The sequence below is a fragment of the Drosophila innubila genome (assembly GCF_004354385.1).
Source record: "Drosophila innubila isolate TH190305 chromosome 2R unlocalized genomic scaffold, UK_Dinn_1.0 1_C_2R, whole genome shotgun sequence".
Lineage (NCBI taxonomy): Eukaryota > Metazoa > Arthropoda > Insecta > Diptera > Drosophilidae > Drosophila > Drosophila innubila.
In genome coordinates, this window is record NW_022995374.1 from 19,786,704 (window position 1) to 19,814,115 (window position 27,412).

Consider the following 27,412-nt stretch of genomic DNA (forward strand, 5'->3'; position numbering starts at 1 on the left):
ATTTAAAATTTTTTATTTTATTTTGAATTTTATTTTATGTATCCAGAAATAATTTTAGTTTGTTCTTTAATTTTGCTGCGCTACTTGAGAAAGCTGTTGGTTTCCATATTTTATTTATTGCTTGCAACACGTCGTCAGCTGTGGTCAATGCAAAGGCCAAGCTTACAAATCACAAAGAACACAGTTCACTCAACAACACACTACTTGAATTTTAACTCAAATTTCCGTTAAACTTTTTTACTCTTACTTAATTTTGTCTATTTTTTTTGTCGGTTTGCACGGTGCGCGCTTTACTTGACGACTGCGGCATATTCAGCATTTTGTAGGTGTTTTTATCTAATTTCTAGCACACGCACACCAATGTCTGGCTTGTCTCTGTATGTGTGTGTTTGTGTGTATAATTGTTGTTGTAATCCTTTTGGTATTGAATATATTGGTAATGGATGTTAGTGTTTGCATGCAAACGCCAAAAATGGAAACAAAATTGATGAGCAGACTAGTGTCGGGTGGCAAGAGGGGTGTATGTGTGTGTAGGCGTACAAGTGAGTTCTCTATGTGTGTGTGTGTGTGGGGGAGCCCTCTCAGAAGGCAATGCGTGCATAGTTTTGTGCGCTCAGTGCAGTTAAATTGTAGACAGCCTGAAAGTAGGGAACAGAAAATTGAATTGTTGTAACCATTTAAAGAAGTTATCAAATCAGAGCAACTCTTCAATTTGGTGTGGCATACTTTCAGGCGGCATGATATAAATCAAGTTAGTGCCGTATAAAATATTTAAAAGACAGTTAACTATAGATATAGCTCGCTGAAGGCCACATCTATATATAGAATCCACAATTAGAAGCAATCAACAAATAACAGACAGCCTGAAAGTATGCAATTTATAATTTATCAGACTAAATTTGATAAATTTTCGAAATCAAAGCGAGTCTTCAATTTAGTGTAACATACATGGAACATAACATTGTTTTATAGCATAAGCAGTAAGTAATTAACACACAGCCTGGGAGTATGCAATCGAAATTTGAAGATCTATTCTGCTGACACAAATTCATATTAGAACGACAATTTAATTTATTGTAGCATACTTTCAGGCCGACTGTTATATATCAAATAAGTGCTTTATAAACTATTTAAATGAAAGTTAAGCTTTATTATGCATACTTAACCACTTATGTGGTTGTGCAGTTGTTTTGCAGCTATTTTCAGTCACATTCACACACATTTATTTCGGCTAATAATTGTACAATTTCCATTTTAGAGCTTAACAACTAGACTTAGAATACTTGAGCAGAAAGGCAGCCATATAAGAGATATATAAATATATATCATGTAAAAGAAGTAAATACTAAATTAGCAATTGTCAGTTGTTGCTCAGTTCATCCGTGGATACGTGAATAGGATTGGATAATTCGATGTGATCAGCGGCAAAGTCTGCAAAAGAAAGTGCTATAAATGAGTTCACAGCAGAGTCCATGGTAATAAGTATACTTACCCAAATGTTGCCGTTCAAAATCAATAATGCTGCTGACAATTTTGTTAAGAAAATCCCGTGTGATTGTTTCCGTTATATTAACCGGATCATAATAGAGATAACTGCGTTTCTGACGCTGCACATCTCGTTTGCTTCTAAGCAGAGCCAGACTGATGTGGGACTGTTGTCTCAGTATATTATCCGCACCAAATTCTAGACACTTGCCATACAGACAATAGCGTCTGTCCACCTGAGAGCAGCGTGTGCCAATGGGAAAATGTCCATTTCTTCCATTTACCAAATAATAACGATACTTGATAAACTCATCCTGACAGCCAACGCGACAACTTCGATCCGGCTCCTCGACGCTGGCCGAGATCTGTGATCCTCGACCGGATAAACCACGCACCTTTTGCTTATATCTGGCACACGTTTGCTCCGCATATTCCGCTGCAGTTTGCAAACTCTCGCAGGGCTTCACTTTGTGGGTGCACAACTGGACATTGCGTTCCTGAGTGCGACGTGAACTGATCACCTGGACACCCATTGATTCGGTCATGCAATTGGAGTGACAACCGGATATTATCTGCCATTCCGGCTCGACATCCGACTTGACGACCAACGAGGCGGATGGAGGGGGAGATGGTGACTTGTCATATGAATCCTGATAGTTGTAGTTGTATTTATACTCGTTGGAGGAAATTACTTTTCGCTTATACGGTTGCTGTGGACTTATATGATTGTCCTGGCCATGAAAACTGCGCACAGCCACCTCTGAAAAAGGAAATGTTTGAAGAAACATTAATAAAAATAGTAAAAAAAATTATTAGCCCAACTAAAAGCAAACAAAACGTAGCAATTACAAAAACAAAAATAGCTAATGTTGTTATTAAAAAGATTACAGTTTACTCGGCCTTACCATTCTGCAATCGATCTGCATAGCGCTTGTAGCTGACATTATTGTGATAGCTGGCATGTTGTTTGCTCTCCAGCTCGTTGGAATCGCGCTGAGGACGTGGCTGAACCCGATGTGCACAGAAGGTATTGTCCATTTTAAAAAAATTACTGGTGGCATTGTCGCAGGAAAAGGGCTCACAACGTCCCGCAATGCAGTAGGCAATGTCATCCTGGCCGTGATGCTTGGCCCGACAAACGGTGCCGTCCGGAAAAGTCCAGCGACGAGATTTGGTGCCATTGTTTCTTGTGCGGCAGAAAACCTTGCAGGAATCCTCTATGAAATATCAATATATATTATTTTACATTAAATTTTAAAATGTGTAAAGAACAGGAACTAAAACCTTGCAAGAATCCTCTACGAAATATCAGAAAATACTATTTTTCATTAGATTTTAAAATGTGTAAAGAACAGGAATTAAAACCGTATTCGAAAATTAGTTTCTTAATTAATAGAAGGATATTTGGACTTGTGCGATATTTTGTAAAGGCTTTCTTTAAAAATTTGGCTCTTCAAAAAATGGCTCTTTTAGGAGCTATTTTCTAAATCGATATTCCATTCCTTTTCACAGATTTGTTGGTCATATCCACTCACCAATGGATCCACTTAGTTGCTGACCCTCGCCGGTCAATTCGTTGTCGGACTTCCTTGCCTGCTTGCACACTTGAGTGGCAAATTCTCCGATTGTCTGGACAGGCACACTGTAGCATTGTTTGGCAATGCAGGTTTCAAACTTGCGATCTCTTCCCATGCATCTCGGACGATAATTGAGGCAACTTCGGCTGTAGGTGCGAAGTCCGGTGCTGCCTTCCCTCAAGCGATGCGAGGGGCCGTACAAACAGCCGGAATCACATTCACTGGCCTCACCCCAATCGCTCCAAGTGCTGCTCTTATATTCATGCAGGAATTGACCCATTTTACTGGACTCGGCAAAGCTGGCGCTGTTCTTCTCATAACTCGGCTTGACAATGCCACTTAGCTGCTTCAGCGAACTCAGCGCCGTCTCCTGAGTGGGTCGTATGACGCAGTAACCACCACGACACCACTGTGAAAGAATCAAAAATAACAAAAATTTGATTAATTCAGCGAAAATCATTAAGATTGTAATTTTACAAAAATAAATATAGTAAAATAAAAAAAGGGAAATTATCAAAGTGAGAAATGTTAATAATCAATTTACATTTAATATATTATTTTTATAGCAAGATCAAAAATTAAGAAATAATAATTTAATATAATTATACATATAATTATAATTATACATGTTTAAGAATAATTCTCATTTTTCAGTTTTTACTATAACGAATGAAAATATTATTTAGAAACTAGTTATCAATTTTTAAATGCGCATAACAATAAATTTATCTTAAGTTTTGTTATATTATTTTCAAATTTGTCATTTTTTAATAAAATATTTTTCATAAATGCCCTTAAATAAATTTTTTTTAAATATTTATGTATTTTTAAATAAAAATTAAATGAAATGATAATTTTATAATTTTTTATAAGCTCAAAAATAAAAGTATAAATTTATTGTTGATAATAACCTTAGTAAATTCTGTTTTCAGAATGCCCTATCCAAAAATATAAATCATTTCATTCAGATAAGATATTTTAAAACTCATTACTCCTATTTGTGATTCTTTGGACAAAGGCTAAGAGAGAAGGGAAATTGATTTACCATGCTGTCGCCACATTCAGTGCCCTCCAGTGCTGGATGCGATGTCCAAGTGTATCTCTCCCGCTGACAGTGCAAATCGTGACAAATCTCCAACTTGGTTTGACTATTTGCACGCACCGAACTCTGTCCATATTTCAGCATACACTGCTGATTGGCATCGAAGCGTTCTCCAGGTAACAATCCCTCCGCCGAGTGATCCAAATGCGCCTTGAACTGTCCACGATCAAAGAGACAATCCGCCTGACCCAAACTGCAGCAGAGAATTTAAATAAATTTAATTTTTTTTATGTTATTGAGTTTACTTACGACAGAAACTCCTCCAAGTAGGTTCGGGAGCATTTCGACCACGTGATTTTTCCACTTCCCAAAGTTGGGGACATTATGTGCAAACTGGGATCGCAACTGTTGTCATTCGTATCATGTCGCATGCCCAAACTACAAAGGGAAAAATTGAGAATGGATTATGCAACATAGAACTTGAAAAAATAGGTGATGATAACATATAGTGGAAAATTTGATATGGTACAAATAGCCTAATATAGTATACAAAAAAATCTAAAAAAAAAATTAATAAAATTTTCAAATATAATTATCATACAAAGAATCACATTAAAAAATAAATGTGTTTGAGTCAAACAGTTAAAGTGATTAACCGAAAAATCTTGTGGAAATGGAAAAGTCGTTTAATAAGCAGGGTATTATGGAAATGGATTATTGTAAATTAAAATGTGATTCAAAGTATTTTTAATGAAGAACTTTAATACAGAACTTCAACTTCAAAATTTTATAACTTTGTCAAAGCTGAACCGATTTTCAAACGTTGCTATATACAAAGTCGGACCAACTTCAAACATTCATAACTTTGTCAAAACTGAACCGATTTTCAAACGGAATGAATCTGAGTTTAATCTGCATTAAAATTTTGTTAATTTTAAAAATTTTCCTTTCTTCTACCGTCATTTTGACATTTTTTCAAAATCTTTAAACTTTATGGGGAATGTCATTATGGGGAATGTCATTTTGAATATGATTTGTCCTCTTAATTAAAATTTGAATGCAGATTTTATTCAATTCGTTCGAAATTATATTTTTTCCTCTAGATCTAGACATTGATTTTAATGGGACTTAAAATAATTGATTACTCACTTGTGTCCAATCTCATGTGCGACCACAAAGACGCTCTCGAAGTGTTTGCCCTCGTTAATGGTGCAGGAGGAGGTCTGCGTGCACATGCCCGCAACTGGCGCCAGACCGACAACCTGGCTAATAACCTTGCCATTCTTGCCAATCACATAGAGATCCAATCCTGTGAGGATGACAGCATGATCATAGTGCAGTGTATCCGCATCCGATGGTGGATTCAAACTCTTTTGCCACAAGCAAAAGTTACTTAAATAGGTATCAATGTCACTGGAGCGACGCAGCTCTGGCGGATCCTTGTGAAAGATTTCCAAACGTTTGAGCACAAAATTGATGCGTCTGCCCAGTGTGGGATGATGATAGAGCAATTGGACGCCATTGAACATGGCCAGAACGAAACGTGTAAGATGACTTTCCGTATCCTTGGGAAAATTCTTTTCCATATGACGATACAGATCGCTGTCCACAAAGATGGCCGTTTCAATGTGCAGCTCATGTGGCACGGAGTGCGACTGACGATGTGGCATGCCACCAGCAGCACCACCATTAATATGACGACGCCTACGTTGTCCGCTGGGAATGCCATTGCCATGATGATGTTGTTGATGATTAACATGATGATGTTGTTGATGATGATGATGATGACGCGGATGATAGCGTAGTCGCAGCTGTGATTGCAATTTTCGATGCAGATGTTGGCGTTGATGAGACTCTTGACGACTTTCATGTTGTTGCTGTTGTTGTGGATGCTTCGGTTCGTTGAATTCCGCCGCATCGGGCTCAAACTGCAGCTGACTGTCTAACGGTGTCGTTTCGTTGTTGTTGCTTGTGTTGTTATCGTTATCTAAACGCGCCTGATAGAGCACATGAGTTGCTGGGCCAAAACGCGCTGGCAACGGCTGAATTACAAAGTTACTCGCATTCTGTTGGAACACACCTCGCTGCAAAAGTGTTGACAAGTTTTAAAATTGCAGTGCCTCGTTTTTGTAGTTGGAAACTTGATTGCATACTTTTAATTGATTTATTTATTTCATTTTATTTTCTTCATGATTCAACCCGCAATATTTATATTTATTTTTTTTTTAATTAAGTCACAATTGAATATTTTATAATTTGTTGAAAGTTTTTTATAAACATGAAATTCTCATATTTTATTAAAATTTCTTTCATTTACTAATTTTTTTATATTAAACACCCATATGTATACAATTGTTACTAAACAACGCTTACATTTTTTGGTCTTTCTAATCTAAATAAATCTAAATAAAAATCAACATCGATAGTTTTGCAGCACTTCTTTATGAAATGTAGATCAAACTACTTTTTTTTTTTTTTTTTCTGATTAAAAAATCTATAAGTTTTTTATTGAGCACCCTTTTAATGTTTTGTTTACCCCTAAGACTATTAAATATTTTCGATAAATCGCTTGAATCGAAATGAATTTTTATAGATTTGCATGACTAATTTGTACTTACCACACTGTGCTCATCGCACAAATCGAGGGCCGCTAATGGACTTCGGTAGAAGCAGCGCTCGAGGCGTTGCAACAACTGCGGTGAATGCTCCACAAATTGCGTGTTATTTGCAGTGCGTCGAATGAAGATGAAGGCATCGTCGATTAGCTGCTGCGGCTGTTGCAGTTGCAATTGCAACTCTGCCTCCACAGTGCCTGCCAAATGCATTTGAATTGGAATTGAAATGGGAATTGAAATTGGAATTAATTAAACAATTCGCATCTCATAATGATGATGTCCGACTGTGGCAGCAACTGGAGCAGCACGAGCCGGCAAGTGGCATGTGTGGCATGTGCATTGAACAAAAAAAAACTACTTACCTTGCTCCGCACTGCGACGATCCCTCTTCCTCTCCTGCTCCTGCTGTGCGCTGCTTCGCGCCAAATGAACCAATTTGAATTCGGGCACTGCAGAACAGGTAAACAACACATTAGACCAATAACAATGCCGAAATGCGCATTCCTCGAACCAATAATTGCGCACATTAAAATGCCCCATGGCCCCCACGTGCCATCCCCCCTTTTCGCCCCTTTGCACTTCTCAACTGTGTAAACGTCAGCGCAGATTCTGCTCCTTCTCTCGATCATTTCTCATTCTGTTATTAACATGTTGCAGTTGCCTAAAAGCTATTAGCATTGCCCCAAAAAAAAAAAGACTTTTTACAGTCATCACAACCATTACCTACTAATGCAATATAGTAGTAGAAATAGTAGTAAAATTACCAATACAAAAATAGCAATACCAATAGGAGTTGTTTCAGAGGTCAAAAGCTTTAAATAGTGAAATTAGTAGAAGTAGTTTTAACGAAAAAGTTTAAATAAAAAAAATCAAAGTATTACTAACGGTGGTAAAAGTAGTAGCAGAGATATTAGTAGTAGCAGTTAGAGGTAGAGTGTCGAAAATGTCGAAAAAAAATACACTTTCTAAAAATAAAATAAAATGTAAATTTTAGAATCAATTTGGCGGTCAAATTATGATCAAAATGATATTTCGCATGAAAATTGTCTAATTTTTAAAGAAGTTATGGGAGTTCATAAATTTAAAAAAAATGTCAAGGAAATGAAAAAATAGTTGTAGTAGTAGCATAAGTATTAGTAGGTGCATTATATAAGTAGTAATAGTACCATCAGAAGTCGAGCTAGAAGTTATAAAATAGCAACTAATAATAGCATTTATAGTAGTCACAGTAAAAGTAGCAATATTAGTGGGCGTCATTAGCTAATCTTTCCAATCGGCTGACTTCCAGATTCTTACCTTTCGCTGTGCCAAAGATCAGAGCACGTTCATGGCTCGCCAGGTGTTCCAGCAATGCGTTCTCGTCCAGCTGCAAGATGTTAAAGAGAAAGGGAAACAAGAGATCTTTAAATACGAGTAGTTTTTATTTTTTATGCAAAACGAAAAGCGTAAGAAGCGCAATTCAACAAAGCGTAAAAAGAGCAGAAAGAGTGAAGAGTGGAGGGAAAGAGAGCAAAGACCATGATGATGGCCTAAAAGGGTTCAGAAACCCAATGCCAAAAACCAAAATAAACACTTTCACTGCACGCAACAATAGAAAATTAGTTTAGGAAAATCCCCATTAAAGTTTTTTTCCATTTTTTGTTGTATTTTTTTTTTTTTGTACTGGAGTCGAGGGAAATGGGAAATGACCGTCGTCAGTTGCAGCTGCAGCAGACGCATAACGCATATCGGATATCGGAATTGCATATCGGATATCTTATATCGGTCAGCTTCCTCTTCTTCTTACTGTGCGTGTGCCCGTTTTTAAATACTATTATTTAATTTAATTTGTTGTTACATTTGGAAAAGCGCGTCGGGTGGCAACGAAGCGTAAAGAGCACTTCGCTCGGCTCTAATGGGCGGTCGGATTCCGCCCCCAACCCCTGAATTATATACAGAAGGTGTTGCACAAATTGCTGTGGGGTATCAATTGGTAAACAACAACAATGCCGTCACAATGGGGCTTGCCAGTTGAAAGTAGTCCAATTCTGCAGGTGCTGTTTTTAGGTGATTGCATGCTCCTATTTAAAAGCTAATCGAATAATTATCGAGCATGAATGAATTTGTTTATCGAATACGTTTACTGCTTTTTAATGTTTAAGACAAATTTTGACATTAAATCACAGGTTGTGTCCAATCGATAGCTAATCGATAACAAGTTATCGATACATATTTTTTTACTATAATTAAAAGGTCTTGTTTCGGTTAGGGTTTTAGTTACGGTTACCAATTTTAATCGATTAATACCAGTTAAATGTTACAGTTTCGATTACGGTTTTAATTCCTGATCGATAGCTAGGTTGAAATCGATAACCATTCTTTTTAAAGCATATATTGAAAAATGATTTGTATATCCACGTAAGGGAAAATGCGCCTATTAATTATTCGATAGCTCGATAAAAAAATCGATAAGCAATATAAATTTAGATAACACGATAAAAACAATTCTAATGACCATATCGCCGATTCTAAAAAAATTCGATTAATTATGGAAAACTAATCGAAACACAATCGATAACAGCTCAATTTCCTTTTGACTCACTACGTTTAACTTCATCACCTGCCGCCGTACTTCTCTGCCAACCACATCTACCTGAACCTAAAAGAATAATCGACACATTCAAACAATCATTCATTCATCGAGTGAGTGCATTCAAACAATGTTCAATAAAGCGACATTAATTGGCAGCAAGGGCAACAGCATAAAAGGCCGGGATTCATCAACAAACGACGAGTGCCGGAAAAGCAATAAAAAACAAAAAGAAAAAAAAACAAGAGTGGAAATGGAAGTGGAAACTGACTGCATCAACATTTGTTCAACTCGTACTCACACTCGTTTTCCGATTCGTATTCGTACTCGACGCTGTAATCGTCCGTCGGCTGATTATGTGATGAAATTTTGCGTGACCCGTGGATAACATGGGCAAAAAAAAATCAGAATTACAACCAAAAAGAGAAATAACTAAACAACAAACAGTTGAAGTTGAAAATGAAGTCACTGTAAATGGTCGGCAAACAAGCAAAAAAAATACTTAATTGCGATTCCAACAGGCAGCGAAAATCTTTCGAAAAACCAAGGCGGAACCAAGCGTCTACAAAAGCAAAGGTTCTCAACTGAGACATCGTTGTTTGTAGTACTCGTACTTATCCAACTAATTTACAACTTGGGTCAATAACTTGGCAAATGCCCGCGACGCGCTCACCTGAAAATTTCGCACACCTTCAGAAGAAACAAAATCGGAAAAGCTGCTGACGAAGGGAAATTTGTTAGTTTTGATCATTTTTAAACATTTTCCGAATAATTTTGTGTGTTTGTAAAACGTTTCTGTTAAATTCTATTTCCATTGACTCTAAATGTAATTAAGACAAAGTGAGAAAAGTTATGAAATAAATAATAAATAAAGTTGAGAGCTAAGCAAAAAACATTTTCTTAAAAAAAAACTGTTAATTAAACTATAATTACATGTTAATATATATATTATTTAAGTTAAATTCCAGTTAAACTATATTTAAATTAAACTTATCAAATATTGTCAAAATTGACAAAAATTAATTGAAAAAAAAAGTTCAAAGTAATCGCCAAACCCATAACTAGATTAAGCCTTATCAATGTTAAGAAAGTTTGGGGCTTACAACAGAGAAGATTCAAAATAAAACTTTGTATATTTTAAAGCAGAAGTTTTGAAAAGATTAAACCTTGCCAAGATTAGAATACTACAATATTCTATTTATTTATTTATTTGATTATATCTGTATTTAATATGCTCGTAATTTTAGGATAATATTTTCTTGGATAACAATTTTAAATATACTATATTTTAATGTAGCAATTATGAATAATATTTTCTTGGTTTTAAGGTTTAGAAAAGTTTGTTCTATTGATCAAACCTTGTACAATTTAGGAATTCAATCATTCTATGACTGTGTTGGGTTTTTTATTAAAATGACATTTCTCAGGGTAAGAAGATGATAAATTATGAAATGCCAATTTTTAGATCAAATTAATTATGGAACTTGGAGCTGACCATGAAAAGGAAATTTGAAGCAGACGGATTCTCATGAAACGGCCCTCGTCAGTAAATCGCAAATGGCACAGCTGGAACAGCTGGGACATTCCTGGAGACACTTCGACGCCCGCGGACCGTAGAACAGTAGAGTCGACAGTCAAATCTTGTAATTTGACATGTTGCCGACATGATTTTTTGTTGGCTTTTTTTGTAGCTGTTGCTGTTGTTGTTGTTGTCGCGCTTAAGCTGCTATTTAATAATTTTATGGTCAGTCAATTTCTGGGCATTCAATTACCAGAATTTATCAAGTGGACGGGGTCATTCAACGTCTCGCATTGCACTTGCAGAAATTAGTTCACTGCCACGCCCCTTGTGCCCATGCAACCCATATACACATATGCATGTGAATATATGTACATACATGAATATGAATGTTTTATGAATATGCTGACACTTCTTAATGAATCACGCGTTTGCATTTTATGTGCACGCTGCAATTTATGCAGATTTTTTAAAGTGGCACTGAATCACCTGATTACACCCCAAAGAATCACCTGACAATTATGTTTTCTTTTTCCTATAATATAAATTGTAGACTCTTCGATTTATATTTATAATAAAATATCCCTAGAAATCTTCATAGTTGTGTACCCAGAATTATTTTGTACCACCTAACCAAATTTGGCTTAAATGTAATAATATGTTAGGATAAAAAGTTAATTTTTGATATAAAATTCTTTTTCTTTTTTTTGAGAAATTTTAACAAAATTTACAAAAAACTTTCGACAAAAACTTTAATTAAAACTTTTAGTTTTGTGAGAAAAATATTAATTTTCAGATAATTTTTTTAAAAAATGCTTCTTTATTTATTAATACAACAATACTATGTTAATTGAAATTGATTATTGTTTAAATTTATTCAATTTTAACATTGTGTTTTTGTATTTTTAAAATTGTCTTTTTTAAAAAAAATACAGTTCTTTCCACACAATACTCTTGATTTTATAAACGATTTTTTATATTAGTATTATGATATGATAATAAAATAAACAAAAATTTATAATTATAATAATAAAAATGTTAGATTTTAAGTCTTGTTATATAAAAATCAAATGGCTAAAACATAACTTGATATAACATAAGATTTTATGAATGTTAGTGACTATTGCCATAGCTAATAAGCAACAGCTTGTCCCTCTATAAAACCAAATTGAAATTGAAATATTCACGTGCCACGTTCACATACCGTAAAATGTATAGAAATATTTTATTTATATATTTATGTATATTTATATATTTATAGCCTGATTTCCCCGAGCTTTTGTTGGCTGATTTTATTTCACTTTAATAAAATGTAAAATATTATTAAGTCTGCAAGTGTATAAAATCTACGACAAGAAGTTTAGAAATTAGTTTTTTCATTTTTATGAAGCTTTTGGTGTCAAATTAGAGGATGATATCAGATGTCATTAATCAGGCAAAACAATGATATATTAAAAAAACGTTTGGCCATGTGACAAATGCCATTAATAAATGCAATTTCAATTGCAATCAAAATCAAAATCAAGTATCAATCAAGAATTTACCTCAATGCCATTCCAGTTGACGCTTCTCCTGCGTCGCAGCTCAATATGCACTGCGTTGGCGTTGACGTTGACGCTGGCGTCGCCGTCGCCGTCGACTATAAGAGCAGCAGCTACAGTGGCGTCCAGAATCAAGGCAGCCAAAACAATTAGGCACAAACGTTGTCGCTGTTGATGAAGATAACGTTGCGACGGCGACGCCCACTGCGACTGAAGCTGACGCTGATTAGCTGCCGATTCAGACGTCGACGCAGACATAACGACACTTTTGATGTTGACAACAATTAAGCGATTTAACTTAATAACTATTTACATTTGTTGCTATTGTTTTATGGTGTGAATTTATTGCAGAATATATTTATGTTTATATATATTTTATTTATGCCTTTGATTGCCAAACTAATTTAACTTGCGTCATAATTTTTACTTGTCTTACATTTTCTGTAAGAAGACCATAAAATATAGGCAACAAAGTAATGTTTGTATTTCACTTGATTTTTTTTTTTTTGATTGCAGCAGAAGCAACAGCCCAGAGAGAAAAGTGAATGCACGCAGCGACGTCGCGGTCGCAGTCGGCGCAAGCGCAACGGCTGCAAAACTTTTACGGCAGTTAATTTAACTGTTTATGCACTAATTAATTGCTCTATGGTTGTTGTTATTGTTGTTGTTGTGCTGCACATTAGCAGACGTTTTGCTTTAGTTTTATTTTTCAACTGCACCAGTTTTTTGTTAATTTAATTTTACATTGATTTAAAATAGACAAGTTCGTTGCTTAAGTTCTTTGTGATATCGATAGCGATCGGTTGCTTAAGTTCTTGTGCGTTATCAATATCGATTACACTATCAATTGGCAGCACTTGTCACTTTGCACTTCCTTAACAGATATCTGTTAACAGATAACAGATAACGAAAACTGGCGACCTCTTCAAATCAATTAAAATCAACGGACAACAATTTATTTAGTATTTAATTTTAATCTCTTTTTTTTTTTGAGGAAATACAACGTTTAAAAATTTGTAAACACTGTTAAACAAATATTCTGTTGTTCTGTCTGCTTGCTTTTGTTTTCACAATTATACGCATTTATATTTATTTAAGCACCGAAATTAAAAACGCTCTCAACCAGAACAATATTTGGTACAATTTATAACTTTTTTTTAAAACTTAGCCAAAAAATACGTGTATATAAATATAAATAAACACTGCGCGTTGACCGATTCAGTTAGATTATTTCGAGGTCAATTCAATCGAATATTCCAACTGCTCTGACTTAATTTTTAACGCATCCAAAATCACAGAATTTATACAGATGGTTTTTAATCATTTTTAATTCGATAGCGCGCGCGAGTTTCCAAATGATCTTCCAACGGCAGCTCCACATTCGCGAATGACGAAAAATCACGACTGCGGAAAACTTTATTCAAGCCGACGGGGAACACGATCGACGCCAAAACGCTGTCGGCTTTTGCAGCGACAGAGATAACAGTGCTGCCACAATTCAGAATCAAGAGCTAAGTAGCTAAAATTAATTAAAAAATATCATCTATTTGACGTTCACTTAAAAACAGTTATTTAAAATAAAATTAGGAACAAAGATCTTTAATAAGCCACTCAGATAAATGTATTTACATAAAATTTTTTATCCTGACTGACTCACTGATCATTGGCCCTTAACAATAAGACCCAGATAGCTGCAATTTGTACAGAACATAGCTGATACAAATTTAGCAATTATCTAAATTACACATAATTATATTAAGCTTAAATGGCTAAGAAAGAATTAAAAGTTTAAAATCAATAAATGTTCCTATATTGATGTTCAGTTTAAAAATTTGCTCTTTTCGGGAGGTTAACAGAATTGGAAAATGAATCAAAATTGTATTTCTAAATATTTCCTTCATTAAAATATTTAGAGCCTTACTTTTAGTGTATTTGTTGCTCTTTATTTGTTATACACAAAGAACATTTTGATATCTGAGGTATATTGAAGTTATCTGTAAGTCTGAAAAATTATCAATTATAATTTTTTTATATCATTAAATAGCATTTCTTTAAATTGTCTATGCTTTACAATTCCAGCATTGCCAAATCTAATTACTAAGTAACTAAAATATCAACACATTTTGTTATTCCGAAACAAAAACTGAGTTCAGCTATAAAACGGCTAAAAAGGCAACACTGAGCGACAGAGACAGAGATAGAAGCATTGCTCGTAAACAGTGTGGGAGGAGGGTGTGGGGTGGGGTGGGGAAGGGGATTGTGGGGTCTGAATGGGAGATGGAGTACAAAATATGCTAATGAGCCAACGTCGGGCGAAACGAAACAATAGAACGCCACCGTTAAGTAAAGCAGCCGAAAAATTAGCAAAAAATGCAGAACCGTTTTTTTATTGTAGTTGCTGTTGTTGTTGTTTTTTAATGGTCAAGTACCTTAAAATGATGCAGACGAAAACTTGACACTGATCATCACAGTCGAGTAAAAAACAAACCAAGAATTATGTTGCATATCCGTTCAGTTTGAAGTAACAACAACAACAGCAACAACAAGAAATCAACACATTGTGAAGGAAATCTTAAATCAGCAATGCAAATGCAAAAATTGTTAAAGTACATTTTCAATGCAGATGCAACAGAGATGCCAGGCCAATTGAAGTGATCAACTTTTAATTGATGCAATCAGTGAAGGAGACAATGATAGAACGCAAACCAAACAATTTATGCATATGCATTTGCCAAGCATTTTAAAGTACAAATATAACGCTTATTCGGATTCAAATTCAAATCAATAACTGATGGGCAGCACTCTTGCAGCAAACGAAAGCTTAGTGCTATACGCTGCTTAAAAATACCTAAAATGTACCAGAACATCTAGTAACTCATAAATACTGAATTACTATTACTTAGAACGCGTGCGGCCAGACTGGTAAATGTAAATTTGTGCAATAAATTAATAATCTTAAAAAATTTAAGGTTTGAAGGTACGTCACCACAAGGGGCGAAAAGGTACAAATATAGTGTTAAAAAATATATATAAAAAAATTCACAATATTTACAAAAAATTTCCGCATAAATTTAAAAATTCTAGCTAAACATGAAGAAATATTAAAAAAAATTAATTTATATTTAAAAATACCATTTTGGGCATTATACCCAAAATGGTACATGCTGCCAGACTGGAAAATTTTGCAGGGTGGCTGCCTTTTGGGCCGGGTGGCAGCCCCGATCCACTGGACCGTCTTATTTTTACAAACGCACTCGTCACTTGGCGTGCTTTTCAAATCCAAACGGCAGCGTTTGCGTTCGCATCGTGCGCAGAGCTCGAAAGACTCCCGAAAAAATTATCAATTTATTGTAGCAATCGTTGAAAAAAAATAACAGTTGTAAATTATATTTGTGCAATTTAAAGCAAGCTACAAAACAACAAAATTATAAATAATTAGAAAAATACAGGATTTTGGCGTTTTTATTAGAAATTATAAAAACGAGCCGCCCTCAAGTGCAAATAAATATCAAAGCGTTCATATTTAGTTAAAGCAAACAGAAATATATAAAACAATCAACATGTTGGGTACAGCAGCAATGAAAATGCTCATGGACGAGGTAAGAATTGATTTAAATGCATATTTTATTACATTTTTTCACTTACGCAAGGCGATGACTGCGACGCTGGCGTCGACGCAAGCGCAACCGCCATTTGCACAAAAGAAAAGAGAAAGAGATGAAAAAAATGCCGTTTTGTTTAGCGTTGTTGTTGTTGCTGCAGCGGTAAATTAAGTTGGCGCCTTTTTTTGACAATTACATATATTGCGGTACTTGTACCGCTAATTGCATTCCTCCTTACATCCTAACTAAAAATGTGATGCCTTGCATTCAAAATGGCCGCCTAGACATTGACCCCTAATAATATGCGGAATACTCTTTTTTTCAGAATGCCACTGAGAAATATAACCAAGTGCAAGTGAAGAAATTGACAGTGCCTACAAACGAGGCAACCACAAAGCGCGCCGCTTTAGGCGATATACAGAATCGTGGACTGAACCGCAACATTTCCACCAAAGATGTGGCCCAAAAAGAGTGAGTGATAAGTGCAGTGTATACAGTGGGTCAAGTAAATTATTTGATCTAGCAGATAACTTACATAATTCAATAATTTAAAGACTACAGTCTCTTTTTGACAATGACAAAATCTTACATTTAATTTTATGCGATTTTATATGATTCTTTTTTTGTGAAGAGAAAAATTGACACATTTTATTATATAATTGTTTCTGATGGTTCTGAGAACAACTTCAAAAAAAATTATATACATAATCCCAATTTTTAAACTGAAATTGAAGTATTTATTTTTTCTTTTTTTAAAGATTTATTCCCAATTTTTTATTAAGTCTATTTAATTATTATATTTTATTATAGTTGCTTATATTAATAAAGAGATGCATTGGTCTTAATTATTTTTGCCAAAAGAAACCCAAATATTGTAGAATTTGAATTAAAAAAAATATTTTAATTTATTTCTTTGACTAAACAAATGACAAATATGATATAATTTTTAATTTAAAAAAATTATGTAAGTTTTTATTTATAATTTATTATATGACTCGAAGAACAAATTAAAGATAAAAATATTGGTATATTTTTTTTTGCAAATTATAAAATAAAATTACAATTTGAAATGGTAATAATTTTTTTCATTAATAATTTTATCAAATTAATTAAGTACATACATTCCTTATATAGTCAAAACAATTACTTGACTGTTATTTATTTCATTGAAAAAAATACTAACTGCAACTTTATTTTCCAAGATAAAAATACTTTTTCTTTGTTTCGTGGCTTTAAAAGTAAATACGTTGTTGTTTAGTTGTTTTTATATTAATTTACATTGCAGGCTAAAAGATGTTAAAGCACGTGTGGACACACACTGGAAGAAGCAGCCGCTGGCTGTCAACAATTCCAATTCCAATGCAGTCAAGACAACAACAACAATAAAAACAACAGCACCTCTGCTGCGTTCGCAGTCGCTGCGCACAAACGTCGCCGTCAACACGCGACAGAACTCTTCCAACAATTTGCGAGCAGCGGCCAATGGAAAAGTGAATGCAACTGGAAAGCGTAAGTGAAAAAGTCAACTGAATTCACCCATGCCTCACGTCACTAGCGAATTCACTAATGATTTTTCATGCAATTGCAGCTGCTGCCAAGCAGAAATCCGGCTCCGATGAGAAGATGAACACATTGCGGCGGGAGGACAGCAACTTGGCCAGCAAATCATTGACCAAGTTAAGAGCTGCATTGGCCAAGGCCAATGTGCCAGCTGCACAGCAACAGCCACAACAACAACAACCTGTGGTCAATGTGGTCAAGAAGGAGGTATCAGTGATCAAGACACAAGTGATCAAGAAACAGGAAGTGGCCAAGAAGGAGATTGTTCCAACAACAACAGCTGTATCTCTTTCCAGTCAACGCCTGGCGAATGTGGAAGATATCGATGCTGATGACAAGGAGAATCTTATTTTGGTATCGGAATATGTTAACGATATCTATCAATATCTGTATGAGCTGGAGATTCAGCAACCGATTCATGTGGATCATTTGGCCAATCAACTGGAAGTTTCCAGTCGCATGAGGGCTGTCCTCATCGATTGGATTAATGAGGTGCACATGCAGTTCCATTTGGTGGCCGAAACCTTCCATTTGGCTGTGGCCATTATCGATCGTTATCTTCAAGTGGTCAAGAACACAAGGCGCAAACATTTGCAGTTGGTTGGAGTGACCGCTTTGTTTATAGCCACCAAATACGAGGAGTTGTTCCCACCGGCAATGGCTGATTTTGTCTTTATCACCGATAACACGTACACAGATCGCGAGATTCGTCAGATGGAACTGCAGATCCTCAAGACTATCGATAACAATCTATCGCGTCCTTTGCCCATTCACTTCTTGCGTCGCTACTCGAAGGCCGCCTGTGCCGAGGACGATCATCATGCCATGTCCAAATACTTCCTGGAACTGGCCGCCATGGACTACGATCTGGCCAGCTACAGGCCCTCTGAGGTGAGTTTCTCCATCCTCCCTCTTTATAATATCACTTACAGTCTGTACAGTAATTGTTTGCATGTATTATTCTCTTTTTGGTTAAAATTTGATCATTTAACGATCATAGCATTAATAAGACAAAATTTACTTTTTTATATCTCATTTTTACAGCTAGAAATGCTGAAAAATATTACATTTTGTTTATTATTTTTGTTCTCATTTTTATTTAAATTGCCTTTCTTATGGTTCTTAGAACAAGATAAAAAAAATGAAAAGTCGATTTGGTTTGATAAATTAAAAAAAATACAAACATATTCTTGTCTGAACCAGGAAACATAAATAATGATTTTTGAATGGACTTAGACATCATTGATTCACACCAAAATCTTTATTTTTATACAATTTTTGTATTTCCGTATATATATATACCTAAAGCTTGTTTTTTTTCTCATTATAAATATTTTTCCTTTGAGCCTAAAATATTGTGCAACAAGTTACTTATTTAATGAGTTTATTATTATTATTTGATTATTTTTATTATCTTGTTTGTAAATGGTTGACTTTGTCAAAAGAATTACTTGCCTAACTGTACGATAATACCCTCTTTATTTCCATTTACCCCAGATTGCCGCCTCTTCGCTGTTTCTCTCGCTGCACTTGCTCAATGGAAATTCCAGGGCCGCGACGGGATTCAATGACAAGCACTGGACAGACACATTAGTGCATTATTCCCAGTATACGGCCCAGCATTTGCGTCCGATAACACGACAAATCGCCAAATTGGTGCGAGAGGCGCCAGCAGCGAAATTGAAATCGATTTATATTAAATATCAGGCCAACAAGTTCCAGAAGATTTCACTGCGCCAAGAGCTGAGTTCCCCTCTCCTGGATTCCATTGTGGGAATTTCCAAGAAGTAGAGAGAACACACTTCCAACATTTTCATTATTAGTTTATGCAGTCTTCGTTTTAATTCAACTGCAAGTTTAGTTCAATTTGTTTACTATATTTAAATTTGTGTAATTTTTCGTGTTCTTCACTTTGTGCGTTTGTGTGTGTAATAATGATCATATTGATGATGTAATAATGATGAACGTTTTGCATTTGTGTCGTCGCCGTTTTTAAGGCGATCAACAACAAAGGCAGTCCACCCTCCCCACTTCCAATATACTCTATCTTGAGTTTGCCATCCCCTTCCCACTCATATACTGCTGCCATATATGGTTTTTATATGTATGTATGTAATGTGTTTTTACAATATCCTGCGTGCAAGAGAGAGAAAGCTACAGACACTGAGAGCACCAATAGAGAGAGAGAGCTTAAACGGTGAGCAACGAGCGCATTTGCTGGCTAAACTGATCGGCGTTGCCTCTTAAATAATTTAAGTAAATATTTCAAAAAAAAAAAACAAAAAGGAGAAAAATAAGCAAACATTATTTTAAACATATTTGTATTTATAGTTTAAGCAATTGAGTTTAGAAATTGTGCTATGTATTAAAGAAACCACAACATATGTATTAACTTATCTACAACTTGTGTACATTAAATACACTTAATAAAAAGACGAGAACTCAGTTTAATAAACATTGCAAATAAAAATATTGTCTACTCTTTTTAAAAACAGGGACTTAAATCGTAACCGCTTATCGGTATTACCCGATTGGAATTTAACAACCGTAAACCGAACTGTAATCGATTATGTAAAACTGTTAAAATCGGTTAAATTGAACAAATAATTTTATTATGTTAAGGTGTTTATCAAAATAAATTCATTTTTTACACATTTAATATATAATTTTTTATTTAATAAAATTCTATCATTTAGATTTTAGTTTTTATGTCAAATTAAATTTAATCATTTTATTTTATATTTTTAAATTACTTTTGACGCTAAATAAATGAATGTTGCGCCTTTAACTTGAGCAGCTGATGAAATCTCAGAAAAAGTTGAAAACCGGAACGGGTACCACAAAGAAAAGGGAAAAACAATTACAAGGCGAGACGCAATTGCGACCCCTATGAGGCGGTCTCTTTCTGTCTGCAGTCCTTATCAGCACACACACACAATTCAAACAAAGGGAATGAAATGGAATAACATTGAAACGTTGCCTTTGATCGCAGGTCAGTTTTTGCCTCCCTTATGCCTAACATTCCAGCACCACATGTGTGTGTGTGTGTGTGCATTTTGTTCTTGCTGCTTGCGCCGTCAACATTGGCTCGACTTCGCTGTCGCTGCGGCCGCAGTCACGCGCACATGTCTGTGTATGTTTGTATTTTGCTGTGCAGCTGTGTGTGTGTGTGTGTGCTGGTTGGCTGACAACGAGAGCTCGACTGCGAGTTCGACTGGAAGACTGGAAATGAGCTTGCTGTCTTTGCTGTGCGCCTGTTCGAAATTTAAGTTTGACGGTTTTATGGCTCTCATTAATTTCGACACTTTTACGAGCAAACAAATGCAACAATAAAAATAAAAAGAAAGCAGCAACAACAACGTAAAGACATGTCTGCCATGAAAAATCAAAGTAATTTTCTTTTTTTGGCCCTCGTCAAGAGTTTTGCTTTGAGAGTCCTGGCATGTATGTATACAGCCTGTCAAGTAAATGTTTTAACAAAGAATAATATTCACAAATTTGATTTTCATTTTTAAAAATTACGTTTTCTTTATTTTTTACAAAGACAAAAAAGAAAGTTAAGAAAATATTTCTTTATAATAAATAAATAAAATAAAATACAGTATGTCAAGAAACAGTTTTGACTCTTAAAAAAATTAAACAAGCAAAGAAAATTTTATTTTTTATTTTGCAAAATAAAATATTTACACATGTGTATTTTGTATTTTGGTCAAAGCAATTACTTGACGAACTGTGTGTATGTATTGGTATCATAAAAAGAGCTTCCCCACAGTTATTGAGTTTCCTTGCGCCCTTTTCTGCTTGACTGTTAACGAAATATGCAGAGCGTGAAGAGAACCGACCGACCGTCTGTCTCTTATCCTGAAAAGGAGTCAGGTAGTAGCTAGAGATCCGTTACCCGCTGCGAAAAAGATTTGGAGAGGGAGAGCGAGGTGACAAGGTCATTCACAGCAGAGGGACGACAGAGAAGCGACATCTTCTTTAAGAATCAACAAAAAAAAAAAAAAAACAGCTGCTGCGGATCAGCTGAGACTTTAGACAGATTTAAAGAAAGGACATTCCGTCTGTCTGTCGCAGGATTTCAATTAGTAATTGGCCAGACAGTTTTTGAACAATGTTTACTTAGAAGAATTGTGAATGGAAAATTTTAAATACACAAGGATTTAGGTATTAGGGTAACTTTAGGAGAAGCTGCTGCAAATAATTTAATTATTTTTTTCTTTATTTATGCACGACTAAAAGCAGTCGGCAAAGGAAAAATTATGTTAAGAATTAAAATTTAAAATTAAAATTAAATATAAATTATGAGCTGAAAAGAAAAAAAATTAAAATTAGGACTATGAAACTCACAAATTTTTAAAATCACGTTTGAGATGAAAAATAAATAAAAATGGATTATGAATAGAAAACAAAATAAGATTGTAATTTTACTTTCGAGTGTCAAAATATTAATTGATAGATTTGATTAAATTTGTTGAACTAAAACTAAACCTAAATCTCATACATAGTGTTATTAAAAATTTTTTGTAAAAAGTTTTGAAATTTAAAATAAATATATATGGCATACAAAAGTCGGTCTGAAAAATGAAATCTCTGACATTTCAACAACAATGTGTTTGGTTGATTGCAAAAGCAATTGTTGTCAAAATCTATAAAGATTTTGAGAAAACACCTATACTCCATAATTCGTATAGATAAAATACTTACTTGCCTTAGTAACTGATATCAATCGATAATATAGTCCTGACTATGAGTAAGTATGGTTTGGGAAATCAATTAATAATATCTGAGTATTTTAATGGATCCGTATTATATTTCTTTTAGGAATCTACCTGCATGTTATTAATTGGACATATCACATCAGAACATATACAGATTTCTAGCTATATATGTAAATGATTTCGTATCCCTATAAATCTTTAAAAACAAAACGTTTTTCTATTAAATTGTAATTCTTTAAGGCTGTACTCATATCAACAGACTCAGATATATTTAAGACTATAATTTATTATCTCATTATCTCCAATCAATAATGATCCTCCTTTATATTATATATTCATATCTATAGATAAAGATACTTTGAAGACTATAATATAGTATCTCTTTTGATACACCTATAGTTAAAAAATGATTCCAATCATGAATGATTCTCCTTTATCATAGATATCCACATAATTTCAGAGTATAATTATTATCGTTTTTTATTTTTCATCGTTTCACAATCATCCACAAACGTCATTTTTCGACTTTTCTCGATTTACAATATTACAAATATTGATTAATTTTTTTTTTTAATGGCTAGAGCAACAGGAAATTCGACTAATGCTGAAATTCAAAGTAGATCCTGGCTGTTGGATTCCACGTGCGTCCCGCACTTGTTCTCTCTCTCCCAGATTTGTGGCACAAGGACGACACGCAGAGTCGGATAAACAGCAAACGAAAACATGAATGCGCAAATTGAATTTTTATGTTTTTTTTGTTTGTTTATATTTTCTTATGTTGTATAGGTTGTTATTCTTGTTGTTGTTGTTGCAGTTTTCGGCAGCTTTCATTATTAATTATGAACGTGATTTTTGAAATTCTCAGCTTAGACATTAATTCATTTATTTGCTTGCAAGTTGTGTGATCTGCCTCGATATCTAAGATATAACTGCTCCTCTGTTGTTGTTGTTATTGTTGATGTTGTTTAACCCTGGAAGGTGGACATGAATTTCTGGACAATGTCCTTCAGCTTGGCATCGACAGTTGGATTAATTTGTCCCTCCTTGGCGATGGTATCAAGCATACCCTGCTCGGTGCTCTTGATGTGCTGCAAGAATTCCTTCTCGAACTTGGTGATCTTTGCGGGGTCCAACTTGTCCAAATGACCGCGCACACCGCAGTAGATGACAGCAACCTGGAAGTGATATAGATATATCAGACAGTTAAAACTCTATAATCATATTAAACATTACCTGATCCTCAATGGACATGGGCACATACTGTCCCTGCTTGAGGAGCTCAGTGAGGCGCACACCACGGTTCAAAAGCTGCTGGGTGGCGGCATCCAAATCGGAACCGAACTGGGCAAAGGCAGCGACCTCACGGTACTGAGCCAACTCCAACTTCATGGAGCCAGCCACCTGCTTCATGGCCTTGGTCTGGGCAGCGGAACCCACACGGGAGACAGAGAGACCCACGTTGATAGCTGGGCGGATACCCTTGTAGAACAACTCGGTTTCCAAGAAGATCTGACCGTCAGTGATCGAAATGACATTGGTTGGAATGTAGGCGGACACATCACCGGCCTGGGTCTCAATCACGGGCAGAGCGGTCAGGGAGCCACCTCCCATAGCTGGGGACATTTTAGCGGCACGCTCCAACAGACGCGAATGCAGATAGAACACATCACCAGGATAGGCCTCACGACCTGGGGGACGACGCAGCAGCAGGGACATCTGACGGTAGGCAACAGCCTGCTTGGACAAATCATCATAGATGATCAGGGCGTGCTTGCCCTTGTCACGGAAGTATTCACCCATGGCGCAGCCAGAGTACGGGGCCAAATACTGCAGGGGAGCGGCATCAGAGGCGGTGGCGGACACAATGATGGTGTATCCCATGGCACCGGAGTCCGTCAGACGCTTCAGGATCTGGGCGACTGTGGAACGCTTCTGGCCAATGGCAACGTAGATGCAGTACAGTTTCTTCGACTCATCCTGACCCTCGTTGAAACGCTTCTGGTTGATGATGGTATCAATAGCCAAAGCGGTTTTGCTGTAGGAAAACAAGTTAAAATTAGTTAGTACAATCAGAATAAGTATTCGAACACAAAATTTAACTAAAGTCCGACAAAAGCTACCTTTTCTTTTTAAATAAATAAATTATTTTTATCCTAATTTTTGTAATTTTTTAATATTCTTTTAACTGCCTATTTTTAGCAAAAATATTCGAAATTCTATTGATGTATATTTATTTTTACTTGAATTCCCTAATTTCTTATTTTAAACTTTGAATAAATTTTTTTTTTTTTTAAATTTCCTAGTCATTGCTTTTCCTATTTAGTAATTTCTTAAAATTGTAGTCTAAGATCTTTTTCCCCATAAGTTAGTTAGTTAGTTGATTACACTCACCCAGTCTGTCTGTCACCGATGATCAACTCACGCTGACCACGACCGATGGGCACGAGGGAATCGACGGCCTTGATGCCGGTCTGCATGGGTTCGCGGACAGAGACACGGGGAATGATGCCAGGTGCCTTGATGCCGACACGGAAGCGATCCTTGGTGTTGATGGCACCCTTTCCATCGATGGCATTGCCGAGGGCATCGACAACACGACCGAGCAGCTCGTCACCGACGGGCACATCGACAATGGCGCCAGTACGCTTGACGATATCGTCCTGCTTGATGAGCTTATCGTTACCAAAGACGACAACACCGACATTGTCGGGCTCCAGATTGAGGGCCATTCCCTTGAGGCCCGAGGAGAATTCCACCATCTCATCGGCCTGGATGTTGTTCAGGCCATAGACACGAGCGATACCATCACCAATGCTCAGCACACGTCCGGTTTCCTCCAAATCGGCCTTGGGGGCAACACCACGGATTCTCTCCTCCAGAATATCGGAGATTTCCGCGCTGCGCTGTGTGCTGGCAACATGGAACTTACGGGCAGCAAGAGTGGCAGCTGGGTAGGCAGCCTTGCAGGCAACCTAAAAAACCAAAAACAATAAATACAAATTTTAAATTGAATATATACCAATTAATAGGGGTACTCCCGCACACACATTTAATTTCGCAATCAGCTGTTTACAGCAACTGAACAACAGCTGTTTACGACATCTATTTCAATTTAGTGTTTTAAAAATTAGTGATTTCAATTTGCTTAAACAAAACCGCATTTAAATTGAATTGAATTTCATGCATATTCCTAATTTTTTATCTTGGGTCAACTATTCAACTTATGTAAGGAACAAGTGTGAGCAGTGTGAAAGCATTGAATAACCACATGAGCGGCCCTGCTGCTATCTCGCTCTAGCACACTGTGCGCACACACAACTAGGCCGGCCAAAAGAACAAATACCAAAGAAAAGGCAGAAGAATTTATACATTTCACTTGCAAATTCGCATTCCAAACATAATTACTTGTAAATGTTTTTTTTTATTACATTTTTTTATGCTTTTAAAATTTGCAGCATAGTTTTTCATGCGCGCACTTAACCTCAAAGTTAGCGCTGCCAACGCAAGCAGCGCAGCTGAGCAGCCGTTGACAAAGTTGACAAGTTATGTAACCAGTGCAAGTAAAGCAATATAATTAACAAATTCACTCAAATATGTTGCTAAGCATTGCAACTATCTACAAATTAATGTGGCTTGAAGTATATTTTATTAGTTATGTAATTTTCGGTTCATTTGATTTGGAATTGCATTGCGTAACACACACACAATCAGAACCTTTTTTCTTTCTCTTTGCCAATATTTCACTAATAAATGCTTGGAAAATAGACTTAAATTTGTTATCCAATTAGAGTAACTCTTCACATGGAAAAAGGTAAAGTTAACTTTGAATTTCTTTTTGCCAATTGGGTTGGGTTATGTATTTTATTTTCTATGTGCAAATTTTATTCAGCCGTTTTTTCACTTTTTATTTCTTTTTTTTAAATACCTACCGCCTTGGGCAAGTTGCGTGCGACCGACGACGCCAAGCGAGCAGACATCATTGTTATTTTTTTTATATTTTTAACTTTTAATATGCCGCAGAAATAATTAATTCCTACACCAACTCCTCTCCAGTCTCGTAGGTATTTTTCACAAAGATGGTTGCCGTTCGGCTCACGTTCGCTGCACGTCTGTGTGCCCAGAGCTAACGAAATTGAGCCCTCGATACTATCGATAACAGCCAATGCGACACTGCAATGCATATCGATATCATATTGTTTGGTATTTCTGGTATTTAAAAGTCAGTTGGTCACTTAAAATACTGCTAAAGTTAACTGATGTGCTCCTCATTTGATTGAGTGCTCCACCATTTAATAGAACGTCTCTACTGACGGCTCTCTTGACAGATGAATGTGAAGATATCAGCAACTAATTACTTAAGTAATCGAGCGAATTTAATGGTTACTTAGCTCAGTTGCTTTGATTAATTGACGTTCATTCGATTGTTTAGTGCTGCCATACTAGCTACAAGAAGTTGCGATTTTTGTTTCCGAAAACAGACAAAAGGTGGCGAAAACAGACAATAGGGGGCGCCAGTTTTTTTTTAAAGTGGTGCAGTCCTGATTGAAACGAATAGGGCGATAGTCATTTTAATCTCTCCTTTGAAGAACGAACTCGTTTTTTGTGCATTTGACGGTAGATATCTGAAATTGATAATAATTGATAGAATTAATTTATAAAAATTCGATCTCGCAATATTCTCAGCTAACAGCTGTGCTCCTCATTTTAACATAATGCTCCACTATTGAACAGAGGAGCTCGACCGGCTTAACAGATAATTGGGAATGTTATTAGTGTTCGGTTTGTTGCTCGAGTTTGGGGGCACTTGGGCTGGAAACTGCACACGAGAGAGCGCCAGCATCCTGCGAAACTCTACACAACAAAGAGCGAATTTCTCGACACGAAGCGGAAGCTGTGTGCCGCGGAATTTCAGTACTAAATTGTAGAGGCATCCAAAAACACTTTGCCAGTTCATTGTCGGAGTCTGTGCGGTGCGGTGAACAGAGCGCGCGCGTGCAACAAATCGAAATCAAATGAAAATCATAAAATTCAGCATGTGGACTGGGTAAACGGGAGACGTGAAAAAAGCAAAAAAAAAAAAGAATTTAAATCGTTTAATATGTGTGTTAAATCGCATAAAACACCGAGAGCGACCAAATAAAGAGTAAACTAAAAAGCGCACTAAAAGAATCTCAAAAATAA

The 27,412-nt window shown here is 35.8% G+C and overlaps 3 protein-coding genes across 3 annotated transcripts; 1 reads left to right on the forward strand and 2 right to left on the reverse strand.

The window, feature by feature from the left end:
- Window positions 1–1,199: 1,199 nt before the first annotated feature.
- LOC117783760 (A disintegrin and metalloproteinase with thrombospondin motifs 16) lies at window positions 1,200–12,606 on the reverse strand. Its single transcript, XM_034621304.1, has 11 exons — window positions 12,352–12,606; window positions 8,016–8,085; window positions 7,082–7,168; window positions 6,723–6,916; window positions 5,254–6,188; window positions 4,414–4,542; window positions 4,108–4,357; window positions 3,021–3,471; window positions 2,391–2,702; window positions 1,493–2,245; window positions 1,200–1,431 (listed from the first exon to the last, which is right to left on the reverse strand). Exons 1-11 carry the CDS (start codon window positions 12,604–12,606, stop codon window positions 1,361–1,363), a joined length of 3,507 nt encoding a protein of 1,168 aa, XP_034477195.1. The 3' UTR covers window positions 1,200–1,360.
- A 3,181-nt stretch (window positions 12,607–15,787) lies between these two features.
- Window positions 15,788–19,978, forward strand: LOC117784025 (G2/mitotic-specific cyclin-B). Its single transcript, XM_034621620.1, has 5 exons — window positions 15,788–15,947; window positions 16,276–16,421; window positions 17,236–17,459; window positions 17,539–18,401; window positions 19,008–19,978. The coding sequence occupies exons 1-5, from the start codon at window positions 15,909–15,911 to the stop codon at window positions 19,299–19,301; spliced, it is 1,566 nt and encodes a 521-aa protein (XP_034477511.1). The 5' UTR covers window positions 15,788–15,908; the 3' UTR covers window positions 19,302–19,978.
- A 2,707-nt stretch (window positions 19,979–22,685) lies between these two features.
- On the reverse strand, window positions 22,686–26,412 carry LOC117783761 (ATP synthase subunit alpha, mitochondrial). Its single transcript, XM_034621306.1, has 4 exons — window positions 26,161–26,412; window positions 24,623–25,203; window positions 23,465–24,266; window positions 22,686–23,406 (listed from the first exon to the last, which is right to left on the reverse strand). Exons 1-4 carry the CDS (start codon window positions 26,410–26,412, stop codon window positions 23,197–23,199), a joined length of 1,845 nt encoding a protein of 614 aa, XP_034477197.1. The 3' UTR covers window positions 22,686–23,196.
- Window positions 26,413–27,412: the final 1,000 nt, after the last annotated feature.

Coding starts and splice junctions, on each gene's coding strand:
- LOC117783760 (XM_034621304.1), bottom strand. CDS start 12,606: ATGTCTGCGTCGACGTCTGAATCGGCAGCTAATCAGCGTCAGCTTCAG. Junction 4,543..5,253: donor GCACATGAGATTGGACACAA/GTGAGTAATCAA, acceptor TTCCCTTTGTAG/TTTGGGCATGCGACATGATA. Junction 3,472..4,107: donor CTGAATGTGGCGACAGCATG/GTAAATCAATTT, acceptor ATTCTTTCACAG/TGGTGTCGTGGTGGTTACTG.
- LOC117784025 (XM_034621620.1), top strand. CDS start 15,909: ATGTTGGGTACAGCAGCAATGAAAATGCTCATGGACGAG. Junction 16,422..17,235: donor AAAGATGTGGCCCAAAAAGA/GTGAGTGATAAG, acceptor TTTACATTGCAG/GCTAAAAGATGTTAAAGCAC. Junction 18,402..19,007: donor CCAGCTACAGGCCCTCTGAG/GTGAGTTTCTCC, acceptor CATTTACCCCAG/ATTGCCGCCTCTTCGCTGTT.
- LOC117783761 (XM_034621306.1), bottom strand. CDS start 26,412: ATGCATTGCAGTGTCGCATTGGCTGTTATCGATAGTATCGAGGGCTCA. Junction 25,204..26,160: donor CACGCAACTTGCCCAAGGCG/GTAGGTATTTAA, acceptor TTGGTTTTTTAG/GTTGCCTGCAAGGCTGCCTA. Junction 23,407..23,464: donor CCATGTCCATTGAGGATCAG/GTAATGTTTAAT, acceptor TATCACTTCCAG/GTTGCTGTCATCTACTGCGG.